Source organism: Ochlerotatus camptorhynchus, unplaced genomic scaffold (assembly GCF_037179485.1).
Source record: "Ochlerotatus camptorhynchus isolate MF236.1 unplaced genomic scaffold, CSIRO-AGI_Acam_v1.1 ptg000215l, whole genome shotgun sequence".
NCBI lineage: Eukaryota > Metazoa > Arthropoda > Insecta > Diptera > Culicidae > Ochlerotatus > Ochlerotatus camptorhynchus.
This window is the reverse complement of record NW_027040705.1, coordinates 841263-864000: the sequence shown is the minus strand read 5'-3', so window position 1 is coordinate 864000 and position 22738 is coordinate 841263. Positions and strand designations below refer to the sequence as shown.

At 37.9% G+C, this 22738-nt stretch overlaps 1 protein-coding gene across 2 annotated transcripts in view; it reads right to left on the bottom strand.

Moving 5' to 3' along the window:
• conv (convoluted) overlaps positions 1-22738 on the bottom strand; it is a 378533-nt gene that overhangs the window by 336765 nt on the left and 19030 nt on the right. For both annotated transcript variants that reach the window (XM_065224763.1, XM_065224762.1), the window contains exons 3-7: positions 10734-11056; positions 10218-10667; positions 8482-10093; positions 8200-8422; positions 7699-8132 (exon numbers count right to left, since the gene is read on the bottom strand). In XM_065224763.1, coding sequence (XP_065080835.1) covers positions 7706-8132; positions 8200-8422; positions 8482-10093; positions 10218-10667; positions 10734-11056 — 3035 coding nt within the window. In that variant the 3' untranslated portion in view covers positions 7699-7705. The remainder of the gene's footprint in view (positions 1-7698; positions 8133-8199; positions 8423-8481; positions 10094-10217; positions 10668-10733; positions 11057-22738) is intronic.

Sequence of the window (22738 nt, the reverse complement as noted above, 5' to 3'; positions counted from 1 at the left end):
TGATATAGTGTTGGCTTTTCAAAGCTAATATACCAGAAGGTTGGTGCAAAACTAAAATCACGAGTTACATGGCACTGAAGTCTGCACATTGTAGACAAATGTAGTGGAATTAAATAGAAATTACTAATCATTGTCGCTTCCCGAAATCCCATATTTGTTTTTTTTTTGAAAAAATAACTAAATTGAAAACATACAAATTTGCAAACGTCTGAATAAGGAGTGAAGATGATCAAATTAGTTTGGATGCAATTCAATGTAAAGTAAAATCTTGTCAAAAATTTATAGTAAAACGCACGATATTGCATCACAAAAAATTAATGTAGGTATATGACTTTTGAACCTCACTGTGTAGAGAGTTCAAAATTTGCAGTCTAAAACTTAGTAGCTAATTTCTTGGAAGAATTTATTTTTTATTGCCAAATCCCATTTGACATGAGATTTTGATATCATTTAGTTTATGGCCATAGGCACCAAGTTTGGGAAATATGTCACTTTTGGCGTCTGCAATAATTTTCAATAGGAGTAAAGTATAATTTTACCCATCCAATATTTTTCATACATTTTTAAATGTGTTGCCATGAGGTACGAAAAAAACGTATTCACAGTCTGTCTGTAGAAGTTTTCATCGGAATGTAAGATTTTCAATCGAACTGTCCTTCCAAATTCAATTTTCAAATATTTTGACTATATCGTTAAACCGGGAGTTGATAAAAACCGGAAAAACATGTAAAATAATCAGAATTTTTTTTTGCATCCATGAAAATTTTTGTACATCTTCCTTTTTCAGTCCTACTTTATTTTGAAAAATTTATTTAGTTCTTCGATTTAATTTATGTTTTAGATAGTTAAAGATCATGATGATTTTTTTAAAAGGCAGAATTTTTGAATGTTCGGATCAGACCGTCATATTTTAAATGTATTCTGTCTGAGGTCTCAAAGTTTTTTCGTAGTTCCAAGATCAGAAAATTTGAATTTATGAAAAACGAAATACTAAGTCTAGGATCTTGATATTTTTTCTAGGTCCGTTACCTGCATCTTTTACAATGTTTAAGATTATAAAATTTTCAATTTTTTTTATTCTGATCTCTTAAATATTTAACTAAGCTCCAGAATGTCAGCAAATTTAGTTAAATCCGGAAACACATTTTTTTGTCTTCTGGGATCTTGCAATTGCACTCTGGTGTTGAACGATTATAACTTTGTCATTTATAGATGAAATTAAAATCCAAATACACCAATCGACAGGAAAATTAGGTAGGAACTTTTATGATCTTCTGAAATACATACTTTTCAATTTTCCATGAATAAACTTTTGAAAAATGTGCAAATAAAACAGAAATAATTGTATCACTGTTTTCGTGAAATGAACGTTTTCCCTAACCCAGTCTTTATAATCTTGTACCACTTGGTTACGTATCGCTCTGCTTGAACCAGTAAAGTTATAAAACAGCGCTGCTTACGATTTTGCCAATAACATCCGTTGTCTCCCAGATTTTGCAAAGCCTTTCTGGAAGCTAGCCAGAATCTTAAAAAATAAGCCCAGACCCATTCCACCAACTGGTTCCACTGAATCATCCCGATGATTCAGTGGTTCATCTGATAACTCCTGTTGAGAAGGCTGCTGTGGCCAACACTTCGTCAGCTCCCATAATCTCGTACAAAACATGATTAGTACACATGAAGATACTGTTGCTGAAAACACAGCCAACCTCCATTTGATTCCCAACAACTTCCCAGAAGTTTCGATAACATCTTGAATCTACTACTAGAGCTACTATTCCCAACAAACTCCCAGAAGCTTCAGAGATTTCAGCTGACGAACTGTTGATCTATATCAAATCATCCAAAAACATGAAGGCCCGATAACATCTTTAACATAGAGCTCAAACATATGAACTCTAGGTTCTATGATTACCTGGCACTGATTTTCAATCAGTGCCTTAGGCTTGGCTACTTCCCCTCGTGTTGGAAGTTAGCTAAAGTCATACCTATCCGTAAACCTGGGAAGGATCCTTCCTCTCCCTCCAGCTACAGACCTATCAACCTTCTCTCAAGGTTATCAAAGCTTCTTGAAAAAGCAATTTACCGGTGTCTTCTAACACTGCCGACGATAATAACATCTTACTCGAGGAGCAGTTGGATTTTCAACAAGGTCGGTCAACTACTCACCAACTGACTCGAGTAAGCAATATTCTCAGGCGGAACAAGTCGGTATCTAAAACATCTGCCATGGCATTGTTAGACGTTGAAAAAGCGTTTGATAATGTCTGGCATGATGGTCTCGTGTACAAATTACAATTATAGGGTCTTCCAATCTTCCTCGTGAAGATCACCCAAAATTACCTCTCAGTCAGGACATTCCAAGTTTCTCTCAATGTCATAACTTCTGATTGATGCGGGAGTTCCGCAAGGAATTATCCTTGGGCCCATCCTTCTCAACTTGTTCACCTCCGACATTCCGGCTTTCCCAGATGGTGGAACGTTGTCTCTGTTTGCAGATGACACATCCATCGTCTACAAGGGAAGGGTCATCGGAGATCTTACTGCCAAACTTCAGAGAGGCTTGGATGTCCTGTCTGAGTATTTCAAAAAAAATACTAGAAAAATATTCCAACATTACCATTACAATACCGAATTTTGCAAATGCAATACCAAAATAATACCATACAGGTATTCTTTTGGTATCCAAAATTTTTTTTGTTATTTACAAAGTATTTTGCATGCAATTTTTTGGTATTATTCTTTGATATTTTATCAACACTAAATTTTCGTATCAGGTCAGAATTAGGTACACAGTTCGAAAAGTAGTGTAAATTTCTGTTCAATATGATGCACACAAATGGAGCGTCATATATCATATAAGTTTACATTATATATCATGTAAAGTTCTAGCACAATTCATGCAATGTAGCAAATATTGTATACAAAAGCCCATCTTTGTAAACAACATTGTTTACAAGTTGCTCGGTTGTGTGAAATTAAATTTAAGTTTACGTGAATGAATGTTTACATCACAATTAAAATTCAGAATTTTTATCTGTGTATTCATAAGTTATTTTCTCCTGCTCGGGTATCAACGCGGCGGAGACCCTGGTCATCATATTTCCACATTCTCAATCACCAAGACTTGTTCCGTCTGAAAATAATAAGATATGCTTAAACGGCTCAGTGGTGGAATGGTCCAAAGCAGGCCTGAACATACTCATTACAGCTAAAATACTGGTTTTCGAAATTATGAAACTATGAGTTTTTGGGGGATGTAATGCCCCTTAATTTTGCCCAAACATAAATTCAGCAATCGGCTAAATTTTCAATAGCGACCAAAAATATCCATTACTACCGTCCCAATAATGCTTTCATCTAGATGAAATTGATAAATAGCTCATTTTTAGCGATGAGCCCAATCATTAGAGCCATTTCCTCTATAATAATATTTTGTATATGTAAGATGCAAGTAGAGGAGGTAAAGATTGTGTATTACACATAAAATCTGTCAATTTCACTTCCAGAGTGTCAAAATTAGCGATTAGCTATAACGAATAGTACTCATTCATGACGATTACTCATTACAGCTAAAATAGCTGGTTGTGACCCTCAGAAAGCAAAATTGACCGGTTTTATGTGTCATACACAAACTTTACCTCCTCTTCTTGCATCTTACATATAAAAATTATTATTAGAATATCTCATAGTTCCCAAATTTCGAAAAGTAGTATTTTAGCTGTAATTAGTATGTTCAGGCCTGGTCCAAAGAGGTTGTGTACCTCGGACTAACACTAGACAGCAAACTTCTTTTCAGGCAGCACATTGACAAAACTAACACCAAGTGCAACATCTTGATGAGATCACTGTATCCGCTTATCAATAGGAAGTCCACCTTATCCCAGAATAATAAGGTTGCTGTCTATAGACACCTAATACTACCTGTTGTTGAGTATGCATATGCATATGCATCTATCCTTCGAGATTTCCTTGTCATAAATTTGGCGTTTATTAACTATGAGGAACCATATTTTAAGCTCAATTTGTAAACAGAGTAATTGGGGAGTTAATGAGGCACTTTAAAAAGCCTAAAAAGCAACAATAAATGCTTTTTGCAAAACTTAATGGTTTTATGGTTGCTATGGTTATGATAGAAGACGTTTATAAAGTATTTTATCAAGACATTAATAAACAATAGCTAATGACGTTTATGCTTGAATTACAGAACAGTTTTAAGGAGGGATTGATAACTTTTTTAAATTTATTTTTAAATCAAGACAATTTTTGACTTTCTTGCCAGACTATAAAAGGTTTTTAAAATAGCAAAAAGCTGAATTACTAAGCAGGAATGTTTTACACTTTGAAATGCTATATATAAACTAATTGGATTGTTCATTGCCGTTATAAAACCATCATAAATCAGAGTGGATGCTAAATGTTTACTGGATTGTTACTTGGGTGGTATGCCAATCTGGGAGAGTTGTTCCAAATACCATCACCTTAAACTACAAAGGATTCAGAGCAAGATCCTAAGGATGATCCTAAACACTCCACCGCGGACTCAAAATTCTAAGATGCACCTCCTGGCTGGAATTCAGACATTAGAAGAACGGAGTGTATTCATCCTGGAAAGGTTCAGAGACACCTGACTGAGATCAGATCATCAGATTATACGTGATCTAGCACGTTAGGTTAAGTTATACTCGTAGTTAGGTAGGTTAACACATTTTTCAATTCAAACAAAACATTAGGTATTCTGTAAAATAGTTGCAAAACGCAAATATTAAATTAGAACATACAATGAAACGAAGATTTCTTTTATATCTTTATTAAGGAGACTTTCAGCCCTGGGCTGGTTCGTCTCCAATGAAACGAAGATGAAGAACCAGGTAAGCTAATCAATTAAAATGTTAAATCAATGTGCAATCATAATCTTTCTGTTTTTTTACTAGGTAGGGTAAATGATGGCTTCGGCAGCCATCGACTGTTTTCGGCAACCACAATTTAAACGTTAATGTAATGTATTTAAACGATTCCTTAGTCTTTCAGGTTCAATCCTAATACATTTTCACGACTGATAAAACCTGTTATGTCAGGTGTTTCTTCAAATGAAACATCAGCACATGAAAATACGGCTGATTCCGAGTTGCCGATAATAGAACAACTGGTTAACACACAGTTTAAACGGAAAGGTTGCCGAAGTAAAAGAGACTGCCGACAATAGTCACACTCACCTGAGAAGTTTGGAGCGCCTTAAAAACGTTTTCAAACCGTTTTGAACCGTTCTGTCGATTGAAATGGATAGAGTAGCTAACAGCAGATAAATGTAAACAAACAAACACGTCATATGTGTGCGTGACACTGAGGAAATGCTAATAGAAGTGCGGAAGCTGCTTAGATTGCCGAGAATACGTAAATTTCCCTACTACTGCTGTCGCGCCTCTGCTCATTCTCGCATTGGACGGCGGTGTGAGGGTATCGCTCACGGTATCAGCAGGAAGCAGTAGCAACAGCTTCATCATAAAGCTGGGTTTAAACAGGGCAAGTCAATTGATCAAGTCAGTTGAATTCAACTGACTTGAACGCGAATTGAACGTGTAAACCATGCCATTCAACTGACTTGATCAACTCACTTGAATTGAAAAAAGTTGAACCAGGCTCAATTTTGCAAGCCAATTGAATTCAACTGAGTTGATCATTTGACTTGCCTAGTCTAAACCCAGCATAAAGCTGGGCTTAGACAAGACAAGTCAATTGATCAAGTCAGTTGAATTCAACTGACTTGAACGCGAATTGAACGTGTAAACCATGCCATTCAACTGACTTGATCAACTCACTTGAATTGAAGAAAGTTGAACCAGACTCAACTTTTCAAGTCAATTGAATTCAACTGAGTTGATCATTTGACTTGCCTAGTCTAAACCCAGCTTAAAGCTTAAAGTGGTGTTGAGTACTTGGCACTGATGAAGTCTGCAAGTAGTAGACGAAATCAGGATCAACAATAGAAAAGGGCCCATCAGCATTTGTAAACAAACCGTTCCAAAGCCCATTCCTCACAAATCGAAGGCCGCCCACACAAACCAACACCATCATCGTGTAGGTAGAAGTTTCCCCTATCCGATGATGGTGTTGGTTTGCGTGGGTGGCCTTCGCTTTGTGAGCAAAGGGCTTTGGAACGGTTTGTTTACAAATGCTAATGGACCCTTTTCTATTGTTGATCCAGAAATACGCGTATCTGTCAAAAGATAAGCAATTATAACGGAATTGAAAAGAAATAAACCAACACACTCAAAGCTCTTCATAAAGGGATTCCGTTAAGAGGTTCGACAAATTTAAAAGATTAAATGAATTTAAATGAATGTACTTAATGAATGTACATGATTGTCCATGCCTGCTCAGGAGTGCTTGTGTGATTACGAACCCGCGTTCTACAAATACTGCTTGGAAGTAGAATATGTGATTATTGAGAAATTCAGTGCCAACATTTCAAAGGGGCGTAATTGCTTTTGTAAACAATGGCTTTAGCCGTCAATTTCTACCGAATAAAAGCTCACTCATGAAAGTTAATTACACCAGCAGGTAGATGAATGTTTTCTCTACCAGCTAGCATTGTTAATTTGGAGGGGTGGGCATTGCGGGTTAATTTGGAGGGGCGGGCATTATTTGCAAGAAATCGACGGCCATTGTTTACAAAAGCAATTACACCCCATTGAAATGTTGGCACTGAATTGTGCAACAGTGAAAATCAGTGCTATGTCTCTTCGTAATTCCCAAAACCGCGCAAAGGATCGACAGGTTGACGGTTCTCCGAAACGATCCAAGACCGCTGCAGAGAGAGCTCGGTGTTATCGGGCCAAGATGAAAGCAGTTGGGACGCTGGAGAAGGTCCTTCAAGGTAGAAAACTCAAGTTCATTGTCAACAAGCAAACATTGGAACTGCATACATTCGACGCGTAACTATGATGCTTACTATCAAAACAGTGAATAACTGAATCCCCCTAATTTTCAAATAATGTTGTTCTGTGCACCTACTTATTGGAAACCAAACGTTTGATTTGAGAAAAGTTACAGTATTCTATAGATAGGAGAGGAAGGGGCGTAATGAGCATACGAGGTGAGTTGTGGACTGGTCACAAGCCGGAGATACCGTAAACTATTTTTAACATTGAGGAGGTCATCCGAACAGCCGTCCTCAGCTTTGAAGAGGAAAGTCGATGCAAAGCGGAGAAGAGCGCATGGTATTGAGAACAGAGTGAAGTTAGAATATTACTTTTCTCTTTTTCTGCTCTGAGGTGGATCCATCCCTGATTCGATTACTCCTAAAAAAAAGTGCGCCACGACGATAGTATTAAATGTCTTCACTCTACGTCAAGATACTACAGTCCTTGTGCGCTAACTGGGTGTTCTTTAACTGGGCTGCTTTTTAACTGGGCGTTCACGAACTACTTTTTCAGTGACAATAGGGACAGAAAATAGTGAACTAACCCCCCCCCCCCCCACTAACCCTATCAATGAAGTGAAAAAAGCCAAACCAGCTAATTTCGTCTGTAGAAATTATCGTTCACCCAGATAACCTCATAATAATACAAATAAAACACATTCCAGTCGATTTACTAATAAATATTTTACTCTAGTTTTCTACAGAAGTGATTTTAAACTAAATATTACATATTAACAAAAAAAAAGCTGCAATTTACTTTGCGGATTCTTCAGGACCATCGCCTTACAATCGAACCCATCTGGGCAGCAGTCCACCAACGACGGCACCTACTAGTATCACTAAATTATTTACAGCATTATCACAGCTACTGGAGCGTCCGTTTCGGCCGCCCGTCAAACTTAGCGGTAGTTTGTAGTTGTAGTGCTCGTTGTACTTCAGCTTAACCGCATCGAGATCTTCCGGCAGATGCACGCACTGCCGGTCGAGGAAGTTGATTTCCTCGCTACTGCTTTTGGCCAGTACACACAGCTCCAGAGCGGACGAATCCCGTGCCTTGATGTCAGCTACGTTGATCGCCGTCAAACGACCATTGTAGGACACGACCCGTTCGAAGATGATGTTGTTCTTCGGATCTCGGATGTATACGTAAAAGTCGCCGATATCTTTGGTGGCAGTAACGTACCAGTGGACGATCAGTTGACCTCGGAAGCTGGAATTAGAAAAAAAAATGCAAGATTGTGATGGGCTCTTTCGGGAGGTTACTGTTAGAAACTTACAAGGCAACTTCGCGGAAGCGTAGATCAGGCAGTAGCTGATAGATTTCCTTATCCGAAGCAGGAACACAAACGAGGAGCTCATCAGTGACGTTGTACAGTGATGTGCCGGAAACGGTTGCTGGTTCCGCACAACGAATGCTCTGATACTCTTCCGGGACCGATGGCAATGATTTCATGTAGTTGTACAAAGGACGCGTATAGCAATCGCAATGCAGTGGATTTCCTGTGAAGAATCTCAGATGAGCCTAAAACAGATCAATAGCATCAAACAATTTTACTGACCTTCAAACAGTACTTTCAAATTGGACGACTTCATTTTGCCCACCAGCTCGGAATCGAATGTTTTAATCTCATTTCCCCTCAGATCCACCTTGGTCAGATGATTCAACTTCAGCAACCTATCGTAGCTCACGTTCCATATTTGATTGTTGTGTAAAATCAGCTCAGAAAAGTTCTCGGGCATATTGAACACGTCGCTTTCCATCTTGACCAGTTCATTGTACGACATATCCAATATACGCAATGATGTCAGATTACCCAGAACATCCGGCCGAATGTCTTTGATGTTGTTGTGAGAGAGATTCAGATCCGTCACCGTTTTGGTACCGAACTTCATATCGTGAGTCACGATGGACATTGCGTTGTAGCTTAAATTTATCTTCTTCAACTGATATCGAATGTATTGATTGGAGGGGAATGTTTTCTTTGTAATGGTATTAAATCTATTGTGACTCAAATCGATTTCCTCTAAACTCAAGCATTCATCCAATAACCCATTCGTCTTGTTGTCCAAAGTGCTAAGCAGATTTTGCGAAACGTCTAGCTTACGCAGTGACACCAACCCATGGAAGGCGTCGTTTGGGATAGTTCTTAGCAAATTATTGGACATATTCAGCGTCAACAACTGCAGTAGACCATTGAAAGCCCTTCCGCTGATGCTACTCAATCCATTGTTCACTAAATGAATTTCAAACAAAATCGGCAGGTTACCGAAGGCTCCCTTTGGCAACGTTGAAATGTTGTTATCTTTCAAGTAGATGTACTGCAAAGACCCCAAATCCGACAAGCTATCTCGTGGAACTTCGGAGATTTCATTAGCTTCCAGGTTCAACTGTTGGAGTGTGAGTAAACCGGAGAAGCTTCCACGCTGGAGGTTGTTTCCAACTTTGTTGTAACTCAGGTCCAGCGAGAGTAGTGAGTTCATGCTAGGCCAAGTCTTATCCGGAATTTCACTGATTTCATTATACGCTAGGTTGACATGGTTCAACGAGATTGGAATTTGGAACAGTCTTTCCAGTTTGTTGTGTGCCATGTTGAGGATTCGTAAACCACTGATTTTAGCCAGTGCACCACGGGTTATATCTCGGAGGTAGTTGTTGCTCAAATCCATCTCGAGAAGTGTATGCAGTGTCCCAAAAGTGGAAGGACCAATCTTTTCCATTGCGTTGTTGCTGAGGTTGAGAATTCGCAGTGAAAAAATATTCTGGAAAACGGCATTGTAGATGTGGGAGATGTTGTTGTGTGCGACGTCGATCGTGTGCAATTCGTAGAGTTTGGGGAACGAATTCTTTGGAATGTCTACGATATTGTTGTAGGAAGCGTTGAGTACCCGTAGACCGGTCATGTTCCCAAGGGGAATCTGGGACATATTGGTTAGTAGGTTATGCGTTAGGATCCACTCGGAGGCGTAGGTCGTTTCGTCGAATGCGTTTCGAGGAATGCTCTTGATCAAGTTGTGGGACAGATCGAGTACCGTCATGTTGGCGCAATTGATGAAGGATTTTGGCTCAATCGTTTCCAGCCGGTTGTACGATATATTGATGTGGGTGAGATACAGATCCTTGAAGGAGTCCTTTTGTATTTCGACGATCTCGTTTTCTGCCAAGTTAACAATCTGTTGTGGAAATGAGAGAAGTGTTAATGTTTTTGTTAATGACATTAAATTTCGTGGCAATTTATTTTTAATTTTAGGTGTTCATTTTAACTTGATAAAATCAAAGACATTCAATAATACATACCTCTACATAGTTTAGCTGGAAGAACATCTGGTAGTCCACCTTCTTGATCCGGTTCCTGGCCAAATCGATGGTACCAATCCGCGTAGCCGATCCGAACGTTCCTCGTCCAACCTCGGCAATCATGTTGTCGTGCAAATACAGCCGTCGCAAAAATCTCATCCCCCTGAAGGTGTTGGAGTCAATCTTCTTGATGTTGTTGAACGACATGTTCAGCACCCGTAGCACCGCATTACGTGCGAACGTGCCCCTCGTAATTTCCGTCAGTGCATTGTGCGATACATTGACCCAAGTCATTTTCGTTAGATCCGACACATGCGATGCATCCAGCTTGGTGAGATTATTGAAACTTAAGTCAAGAATTTCCACCTCGCGAAGTCCTTTGAATTGACCCTTTTTCAACGTCACTAACCGGTTGCCATGAATATCCAAAGTTCTAATCTTTTTGAACGACTGAAAGTAAAGAAAATATTATTGAGTTCCATGAAATTAGAGACCAATCAATCGGTCAAGACTCACCATAAAAATGTCCTGACCCATATCACTTAGCAGCCCATTGACGAAATGGAACTTTTCCAGCGTTCCTTCGAAGGTCATCCCTCCAAACACTTCCTTGGGCAAATTTTCGACCCGATGTCCATCGATGTTCAGCACTTTCAGGTGTCCCAGAATTTTCAGTGCATCCGCCGGGAAGGTCGCCAGCTCGCTCTGCACCACGTGCAACTCCAGCAGCGTATCGTTGATCCCGTAGAACACATGATCGCTTATAGTGGCAATGGGTGTATCGAGCACGTGCAGCCGCTTCACGCTCAGCTTGTGAAGTAGAGTACCGAAGAGGTTTCCTATGTATAGCGGAAACAACGAAAGCAACAACATCAGCGATTACTCATCAAACCTTTTTTGTTTCAACATAAAAAGCGGCTTGAAATAAGCAAGGAAAACATAAATAGAAACTAACGATGGTTTGAGCTAGAAGTGCATAAACAAAAGAAAATAGAAAATCCTTGAACTTGAAAGCGGAGCTTTGATTAATCCATTCATTGAGTTACAGTTGCTTTTCATCAGAGTGGGTAGAAAGATCCGATAAAAAGCATAAGTTACACGAAACCTACGAATGTGTGCATTAGGTGGTGTGGATTCTTTTTTGGGGCTGTTCATAAACTACGTATACAGTTTTTTTTTTGGGATTCTTAACCCCCCTCCCCCTGCGTAGACAATTGTCCATTCAAAAATTTTAAAATTTGTATGGACCGTGGATAATTGTCAACCCCCCCCCCCTAAACTGTCTACGTAGTTTATGAACAGCCCCTTTCCTGTTTTCAGCATTGGGTAACTATGATTAGGGGACGAAGGGGTAAGACGGCCACCCTTTAGATTATTGAAACAATAAACTCTTGAACAAAAATTATTGATGCAGAGTTCTTTTCTATAGGGTACGTGTAGTGTTGTAATACACATTCCTAGCTTGGTAACAAGTGAAACTTCAAAATAAACAACAAAAACAAACATTGTGTATGGCAGCGGCCTGTATGTTTTAGAGCTATTATATAATTTATCATGTAAAAGTAAGGTTACTATAAGGAAAACACAAGTCTGGTCGATGTACTTACAGAGAAAAATATAATAAGATTTAAATTCTTTAAACTATGAGGTATTACAGAAGCTGAAACAGTTTAACTGTAACTGAATGCAGTAAATAATAATATTTCGTTTCTGAAATATATCCGGCTTTTTCCGAAAACATGTATAGATTTGTCATCAGTATGAATTCGTGATAGGGAGGCCCTGGCGATCCTCCGGAAAATCCCAAACATTCGAAAAAGCAATCATTTCATTATAAAGAGAGAGAGAGAGAAGGATTAGTAATTTCCATTTAATTCCACTACCTTATTTGCTTATCCTTGATAGACACGCGTATTTCGTCTACAATGTGCAGACTTCTTCAATGTCTTGTACTAATACTCGACTAATACTCGACAGTCGAGTATTACTACAAGACACTGAAGAAGTCTGCACATTGTAGACGAAATACGCGTGTCTGTCAAGGATAAGCAAATAAGGTAGTGGAATTAAATGGAAATTACTAATCCTTCTCTCTCTCTATTTATAGAGGAATTCCACTGAGACGCCAACATTCATCAGGATTCATAAAATTAGGTTCACCAGCTGGACTACTACCTGGACTACTTTTCCGAAGACGGAAAGATTCTAAATAGTAATGATCTCAAGATATGTTTTATACAGCAAATTGACTTACACATTAACGCTGCATAGTGGTAAAATTATGTACTACTGTTCTCTAACCAATCATCCTTGACCTTTTGTGCAATTTTACCGAAGACAGTAACCTTTGACATGGTCAAGACCATGGTAGCCACCTTATCCCGCCTGACTTTTTCCTTTCATTATTTAGTCTATTTTTGAATCGTGATAAAATATCATCAAATAAAAAGGAAATTTTCTGCAAATGTAATTAGGGAAAGTACAATAAAGATCAATATTCATTAAATTTATCGCGGAAATTTATACAGTTTACGATAAATTTTACTTAAGGTGGCCGTCTTACCCCGTCTTCTCCATACATATGCGCTGCAGATCGGCGGAAATTTGATTTCAATTTTTCGTTTATGGAATCGATAGTTATGAGGGTTAATGTTAGTTAGTTGCGGAAAAAACCAATCAGCTTAGGAAATGGTGCTAGTTTTTCCTCGTTCGATTGATTGTTCACAAGATTACGATAAGCTGCTGCTGAAGGCGAGCGGTTACGTGGTGAAGAACACAATGTTGGGTTGAATAAACTCGAATTTAATTTGCATTGTTGTAGTAAATACCCCAACGTTTCCTGCACATTTTGATTTTAATTTTGGAGGTTAGGAAAAACTAAGCCATTTAAGCAGTTCCAGGTCAAATAGTATACAACAATTAAATTTTTCACTCGACCTTCTCCAATTCGCATAGAAAGCTTTAGAAAATTTAATATTTAATCGATGGCATTATAAGACGTCTTCAGGCTCTACAAATTGGTCATGGACCCAGGGTATTTTCTTCAGCTTCTGGGAAATTTAAGCTAAACGTATTAGGAAATAAAAAATCCCACCCATGGTGAAAATGGGCCATTTTTTGACAATTTGGATACCCGCCGGTAATCAGTCTGTTTACTGTAGTTACTGTAACAAAAACAAAATGTTTGTACATTTATTTAAATTGACGTTCTAAGGTTACGAATAGCCTATTTGGTTGTGGAGTAATCTCTTCTGATTTTTTTTTTCCTTTACTTGCTTTCCGTCGACCTTGTTTTCCTTGAGGAACTATCTACCTACCCTCTTCAGACCTTTCTCTAGCTAATAAATTATGAAGCTTCATGTTGGATAGCATTTCCAACCAACTCTGAAAATCGTAAACTTCTCGTATGAAGTAACATAAAACCCCTTTGAACATTTGATGTTGTTCAAACCAAGGGACTGGCATGCAGCCATCTTTTCGTAGGCAGCATAAAAAAGTTAAAACAAAGCAATCAAAGCTAGGCCCAAGCGTGGACCCGCGGTTATGCTCGCTACGGCTACTTGTTATTAGTAGAGATAGGGGTGCCACTTCCCTGGTTCAAACACTCCTAAAATCAACAAATTTTTGATTTTTAAACGATTAACCAATTTTTGATTTTTAAACGGATTTGGAAAGCAAATAATTAGCGTTTTGGAAATATATACACATTTATGGTGATTTACTGAAATTCTTTTGGATTTTTTTTAAACTACATTTGATTTCTATACAAACAAAAATCCCGGAGATGAGATTTGCACTAACAACCTTTAGCGTGACAGACATGGATCAGACTGTCTACTCCTTTTGTAAACGAGAATTCCCTGGTTTTTACAGGGTTTCCCAGGACTAAAAGTTAAATTTCCAGATGTTTAAACATACCTATTTTTCAATGCGCTAACAAATATGTCATTTTGGGTAAAACGAAAACTCGAACGTTTTTAATGCATGACGCTCAGTTTTAAAAGTACTTTACAATCAAAATTATTACAAAAACTAAAAACGTTATTTCTTCATGGCCACAATATTGATCTGAGAACTCACATAGTTTTATGACCTCAAATGTCAAAAATATTCACTGAATCTTGACGATTTGTTCTAAGTTTTCTAAGGACGATAAATAACAAAAAATGAAGTCTCATTGGGTAAGTGTGCTAGTTTTGGTACTAATGCTCTGGTTTTTTGCCCTAGGGCCTGAATCAAATTTGAAATAATAATATACCTTTTTCGTCGATTTTTCGACGAAAAAGGTATACAATTATTCTACTAAAACGCTCATCAATCAATTTAGATTGAAATAATTGTTCATGAGCGATTCCAGACAAATTCACATATCCATTAACTTCCATATATTTAATCTGAATATTTTCAGAAACGTTCCTCATGCCCAAAAACTTCAGATCACCATTTTAAATCTAGCCTTAATTTTGAAAAATACCTATTAAAAAATGTTAAGCTTATCTTCAGAAAACTGTTACTAGAAAAATGTTTGTGCAATCGGTTTGCTACCTTTGACAATGTTGTAACACTTGAAACTATTTGAAAAAAAATCACGCTACAAAAATTTCATTCTTGTTTTTTTTTTTAATTCAGCACAATCTCGTAGACATTAGGTTGTTGTAAATAAAATGGGAACACTGTTGGATAACTATCATTGAAGTTGTCCGCAACATTATGTGCGGTTTGACTGTATATTCAGGAACATCCTCTAATTGAATTTACCAGAGGAGCTCTGACCGGCAGTTCACTTATAGATCTAAATACGAAATGTAGGTTCTATAGTGGGCTCAAGAGAAAGAGGCAGTTAATCAGACCCCTTTAGCACCCTTAATTCAAAAAATGATGCAACTCACACAACACAAACTACAGAAATCTATTCATCATCCTCTATAGTCGTTCTCCGGCCGCTGATAAACCGTTGCTCTTCACACCACGATAGGTTAGGCTTCTGGTCTGTCTTTGAGGGCATTATAAAACCCTAAAATACAGGAATTTTACCATCCTATGAACATAAAACACCAACACCCGCCACTTCCCGCGTCATCCACAATCCGATTATCCTTGCGATTTTAAACCAAAACATTCAAGATGTCAGAAATATCGGGTTGCCGGGATGGGTTTTTACAAACAATTGCTGCTTGCTCTATGACCGGCACAATCGGCACACTGACAAAAAAGAAAAACCGGTTTTCTGAAAATCGTATTTTTTATATTATTATTTTTTAATTTTTTTTTTAATGTTTTAGAAGACAATAAATGCCACCTATTGCTCTTTAGGTCAAGATGGAGAAATGATGGACAAAAAAGTTATGATTTTTGTAAGAACTTAAGTTATTGCACAAATATAAAATTTTTCGACTTAATAGATTGAAAGTACACCAAATAAACAATAAATAAGCATTTACATAAAATTTTGCTAAGTCGCACCGTTTTCGAGATTGAACGGAGATTTTTTTTAAATGTTGGTGGTTTTTAGCCACTTTCGAATCTATTTTACGGTTCATCAGTTCCAACAATATTTTTTCCGAAGGATCGGGTAATTGTATGTAAGGTAGCCACCATCCCTTCGAAGATCTTGTCTTGTATGCAGCTCCACTTAATAGCAAGATCAATTTGAGCTACCGATCTGAATTCACAATATCGCTGTATGAAGGGCCAAAAACGGTGGGGTGGACCCGTAAGCAGAGACACTTACGCGAAATCCACGGGAATTTAAGAATCTCCTTCCAACGATACGATCCAACAAATCGAATAACGCAATTCGCAATACTTATTAAGCTTCCTACAGGATGGTTTGTTAAGAAGGGCGCGTCAATCTCCATGAAACTGTTGGAGTAGAATTCACACCATCACAATCGAATCGGTAGGATAAAGAAAATGATAGTGTTTATTCCCTCCTAGACTCCGGTTGTCATACCACTCCAATCGTCCAGTTCCATGTCAAATGATACCCTGATGCTCCCTCCCAACCCAGTATTTATTTATATATATAGTAAACATATGTAATGGAGAAATGAAATATATCAGAACATTAAAATACGTAATAATGAAAATACATTTATATGGATAAAAAAAACTGGTATTCCGCAATGAAAATAATAATTATTTTACATACAATATGATGCAGCTCTATGTCTCCTCAGCTCCCAATAAGGAAGATGTAACCCTGAAATTTCCAGGTTATATTATGCAAATAAATATTTTTAGCTAGAATGATACTTGATATGTTTGTGTTGTGTTATGTTGTGGGAGAGCTTGGGATTAAACTCATGATGTTCTGCTCATTAAGCAAAACCGGTCCCTCTAAGGTTATCGAGCATCTCAAAACCAAAACACTAGATGGCAAAACATGATTAAGCCCTCACCTGGTATGTAATGAACAACAGAAATACGCGATAAATCATATGCCAAATGGTGTATCATTGGGCCTTATTACGGGTGTCACTACACGGTGATAAGAAAGTGATACTCAGAATAAGAGCCGTGATTACCGTACAAATCAAATGGGAATCACTTCACCGTGACGACAAGTGACAACTTTTCACCGTGATGTGACAACCGTAATAAGCCCCATTATAATATAAATCTGAAGACGTTCCATCATCGAAATGCTGAAAATGAACTTAGAGCATGAGCATGAGCAAAATTGATCGCCCGTGACTGCCAACACCAAAGAGCTGAAAACCAATTCAAACAAATCAAATCAACAGACAAAACCAGGTTGAAAGCTGTAAGAGTGAATCATTACAGTATAAATTTAGTGATGTTCCGTCATCAAAGAGCTGGAAGAAAACTTAAATAATTTAAATCAATAGATCCAGTCTGAATGAAGGCTGCAAAAAGAGAATAATTATACAGCAATGACCCCATTTTGTCAGCTAGCAAAGTATGTGTATCTTAAACATTCATCTTGAAGGAGGAAGGTATGAAATTACAATTATGTGGAATTATTGAAAAATAACAGTCTGATGCGCGGAGAGATTGACAGGATCGGGTCATAACTGTAATGTGAATATTAGGAAGATTTATCATCATCAAACTATTCTTGAATTGACCTGGAAGAATGCTTGTGAATAATTGTTATACAGATAAATTAAATTGATAAACTAAATGGTTCAAACTGCCTGTAAAAAAGCTGAAAATAGGAAATCTTTACAATGTGGATCCCCGACGGTCTTCTACTCAGTAAGCAAAAGCGGCAGCCACCAGGCTAATCGAGGTGCTCAATTTAAATATTGAAACCTTATTTTGTGAAGTTCTTAAGAATACCAATTGAAACACAATGTAAACAAATAAAAGTTAAGAGTCTCATCCGAATCAAATGATTCCAAACGATACGCATTCATAGAAATTAAGTTTAAATAGACAAAAGTATTATTATTATTATTTAGCTTTATTTAGGAGGCTTTCAGCCTTAGGCTGGTTCGCCTCCACACATAGACAAAAGTAGAAAAATGGAACAATCTCACCAAATCAGTCCAACTGAATCCCTTGCAAGCAGCTATGTCACGCTTGGTGTAGTAGCTCTGATCATAGACCCGCCCTACGGGGATCAATCCTCTGGTCGAATGTAGTCGATTGCTCCATGACGCGAACACGAAGCGACCGCTCACAAAATCATACAACGCGTAAACAAACTGAAATCAAAAACTATCACACGCGACGCCACAAATTTCTGTACCGGGAGCACAAGCGAAGAAAAAAACAAACAACGCAGATAGCGACATTTCTTCTGATGCCTGCAAACATGATGCATCACGTTTTCTTTTTCGATTCCAAAACTTCTCGGAATGCGAGAAAACCACCAATCACACACGTATAACCGTCCGGGAGGCAGAGTGCCAGCGCTAATCTGGCAAAATCAGCGAACGCACGCACAAAACAGAAATAAACTTATACACAACCGTATCCGAACAGGTTCGAAGCTGAACTGTTTTCCGAAGGATCGGGTAATTCACAATAAAAAAGCTCTTGGCAGGTCGTCAATATGATTAGTGTCTTCTTATATATAAAAAGTAAATAATACGACCTTTTTTATGCACCTCATAGGTATTCTCATAGTATGGTTCTAAAATGCTAACATGCCACCTATTTCTAAGCAATTCATGTTACCAAGTGGCATGGTTTGTAATTACCTACATCCATATTTAAGCCACGTCTGACACGGAATCAACATTAGAATATAATTCGCTGTGAATCTTTGAAAGTGATCTGCTTAAGTTCAGTAATTCAGAAGACAAAGTAGTAGCAAAGTAACAAAGTAACAAAGTATAAGTGCAAAAACGTGCCAGTAAGAGTTGCTCGAAAAAGTGCCGAAGTCTCACAAAAAATAATATGCAGAAATTGATTGAGCTGGGTTTTGCGGAAGAGAACCAACTTAACAGCAACTTCAAAATGTGTGATTCTTGTCGTATAGCACACACCAAACTATCAAGTAACGCTGAGTTATCGAACTGCCATGAACAAGATATCAACATGAATGTTCCAAGTCAAGAATCCTTTGCAACTGTACCATCGATAACATCGGCGGAAACAATTGACTCTAATGTTGGTGAATATTCGCAAAGCGTTAATATTGAACTTTTCAACAAATTTATAACTAGTATTTTGACATCACCAATTGATCTGAAGAAAATGAGTTCTGTAAATTATGCTGTGCAGGAATATCATGAAATTTTCAAAGAATTAGAAAACGCATCTTTGCAGTTAATGCAGAAGCTAACTAGAGGTTCTAGGTAAGACAATATGTATTAGACTCCCACCCCGAGTTCAGATTGACGGTGACGACGAGTTCGTGTATTTAGGCTCACTGGTGACCGCCGAAAATGATACCAGCAGAGAAATTCAAAGACGCATTGTGGCAGGGAATCGTGCCTACTTTGGACTCCGAATAAAATTCGCCGCCGCACGAAGTTGACTATCTACAAGACGGTGATTGGACCGGTGGTCCGCTACGGTCACGAGACATGGACTATGCTCGTGGAGAACCACGTGTGTTTTCGAACGGAAGGTGTTGCGTACCATTTACGATGTAGTGCAGATGGATGACGGAACGTGAAGGAGGCGAATGAATCACGAATTGTGCCATCCATCGTCTACATTGCAAAAATAGGGCGACTACGGTGGGCTGGGCACGTCGTAAGAATGTCGCACGACGACTCAGTGAAAATGGTTCTCGAAAGCGACCCAACATAAACAAGAAGAAGAGGCGCGCCGGGTGGGCAAGGTGGATCGACCAACTATAAGGCGACCTGCGGATCGTTCGCAAATTACGAGGCTGGCGAAGTGTGGCCATGGATCGAGTAGAGTGGAGACGACTTCTTCGGACAGCAAAGGACAATAAGACCTTGGCCTGATTGGTAAGGTAAGTATCATGTCCTCTTCCACCATATGAAGCACACTGCATACTTATAAACAGGGTGCCTTCCATTAATTTTGACTAAACAAATGTTTTAGAAAATTATGGAATAATAAGATATTATGGTGGTATTTTGTATGTGTAAGGAACAAGAAAAGATTTTAAAGTTTGTGTTTGACACATAAAACCTGCAGCTTTGACAGAGCCACAATGAGCGATTTTCTGATCGCCTCTTCGCGAAGAGTGAAGAGCGAAGAGTGGGTGAGATAAATGACAAAATCGCTTATTGCCACTCTCATGCAGCAACATTGGCTGGTATTATGTGTCAAACACAAACTCCACAATCTTTTCTTGTTGCTTACACAAACAAAATATTATAATAATATCTTATTATTCCATAATTTCAAAAAAAAAAATTTTATAGCCAAAATGAATGGAAGGAACCCTGCTTATAAACATACAAACATTAAAAGAGCGTCGTGAATATGCAATCGTTTCATATGTAAACGATATCGTTTCACAGCGCATTGACAGAACTTTTATTTTTGGGGCGACCCCGGCGTAATGGTTAAAATCCATACCTCTCACGCCAAAGTCACGAGTTCAAATATCACCCCGGACAAGTCACGAATGACCCAAGAGTTTTAAAGTGACTATAATAATAATAAAAAAAAAACTTTTATCAAAATTAATTTCCTATGTGCCTACTCGGCAACTCCAAAATCGAAATTTATTTGCCATAAACCATCATCTCACAAATTATGCAAAATATTAGAATAATTAAATCTCATGTTAGCATCTCACAAGCAATACTGCGAAACCATTGACTTTACAATATGTCTCGGCATAAACTAAAACAATATTTAACTCCATACAGAATTATAATTCATAAGAAGGAAAAGAGGAATTTAATTTTAATGTAAGACAAAATTGTACTTTTTATTTTTTCTTTCAAAGATTTTTTGTTTATATTAAATAATAAAAAAAAACTGTATATGGATTTGTACTGGCCTACGTTGGTTGACAAAATAAATAAATAAATAAATGTAGTAAATCAACAAAATTGACAATTTTTATTTTTATACATTAAATGGGTAATCCTGTACAATGTCTGTACAAATTCGGAATAAATTTTTCACTGGTTTTTAAACTTTTACCAACAGGATAGTTCAAAAAATTAACAGTGGAGGACTGGATTAGTGTGTAGAATTATACAATCCTCGATTTGTTGATCGTATGCAAACCAAAATAACTACAGCCATAGATGTAAATTACACTACTAAGAAAAAAAACAGGAAACAGGAAGTAGCTATAAGCGAATGTCTTCAACCATGCAGCATCACAGAAAGCCAGCAACTTCGAAATGCATTGACTTTTTGGTAAAAGCACTCAACCATCACCATCTCCAGCCATATGCTGCCTCGTGCGGTTCGATGCCAAAACTCAAAACGGGCCGCATATGTGGAATCGATCCATCACAGTTAATTACGCTCATCCGACGACTCATTAGCATCGAAAGAATAAGGCAATACAAATTTGCATTCCATTTGCTACTCATGACATTCATATTGCCATTCATTGACAATTAATGGTAGCAACAGCGGTAGCAGAAGTAAAGCTTGGACCACCGTACCTCAGTGACAATTACCGGTCCCGTTCTTTCACTTGACCTTGTTGAAGAAAGACCATTCTCATCAATTTCGCACTCTCATCCAACTCTTTCCAAGATCAGTTTCCAAGAACAATTGCTTCACAATTGCATCTTGGAGTTGCCTTTGCCCATGCATTCACAATTGATTGCCGGCGTCTGCTATAAATTAGAAAGGTGAGTTTACGATCGCTATCACCCCCTCAATTTACACCTTATTTTCCGCTCACTTTTTTTTCCAAACAATGAGCAAATTTTTACGACGACGTGCGATAGGTTGATTAGCCTCGGTTGGATGAACTGATTAATTTGTTGATCGATCCAATAACCAGGTGTGCAGCTGGTAGGTGGGCACAAAAGAATAAATCAAGGGACGCGTGAATATTGTTTTGCATATGAGTTCAACATTTGGGTAGCCGATTGGGTTCGTGACGTTTTTTTTTTTTGCTAAAAAAAACAATGACTTAAACGAAAATTCCACTTTAAATCGTGATTGAATTGTCAGAATAGTGCATTTGAATGATTAATGAGATGGAAGTGACTTCTGATTGTATTTTTAGTGAAGTCGTGATTAAATGTTATTCAGGCTGCAATAGCACTTGACGGATACCAAATTTAGACCACGGTAGAAGCACATTGCAAAAGGTTGTAGAACCGACTGAAATAAATCTGTTATAAATTCACGTTCATTTGGGAACACCTATTTTAAGTTTTGTAAGAACTGAAGACTGATGCACTGTAAATCGTTAACTATACGAGTTAATCTTTTACATCTAAGACAACATTCAACAACCCATCATGTTATGCTAACCAAAATTGCATCAGATTATTTATGTGAGCTAAATTATCAACAGATCCGTTAAATTATCGCTAAACTGCCGGAATCTATGAAATAGCCGCAATCGCGGGCACCGCGTATTTTCAACCATTAACTCATACCATGAAAGCTAATCACTTTTCCGGTAGACTGCCGCCGTATTTTACCCTCGTTCGAATCACTTAAAAGGGTCCAAATATTTATGTTCACCTTTTGTGATCGCTTAAATAATTCAATCTACTTATATTTGTGCCCCAAAACCCACCAGGGAAACAGGTGACAGATAACGTGCCATAATTATCAACTTTGCAACGGTTACTGATGGATAGGTAATAAAGCATGCATAACTGAAGAAGGACTGGTGGTTAATCACGTTACGTATTACGTAAGGCATTTGGATGTGTCCAATGTATCAATACAAAATAAAACGTAACCATTTAAAATTCAAACCATGCCCGGGTACCAACAACCGATAGTTGTATCGAGCGCAAGTAGTCAAGTGCAATCGGCGGAATTGTGTCTCTTTCTAATTTTCGTTTTGCTTGGATAGATTCCGTTGCGAATTAGATTACTTCTTCCAATATTGAAGTTAATAAGTTTCTTCGAGGGAATCAGTCCAGCAGCAGTAATGTTTTCATCATGCTTCACTTATGTTGCGTAAG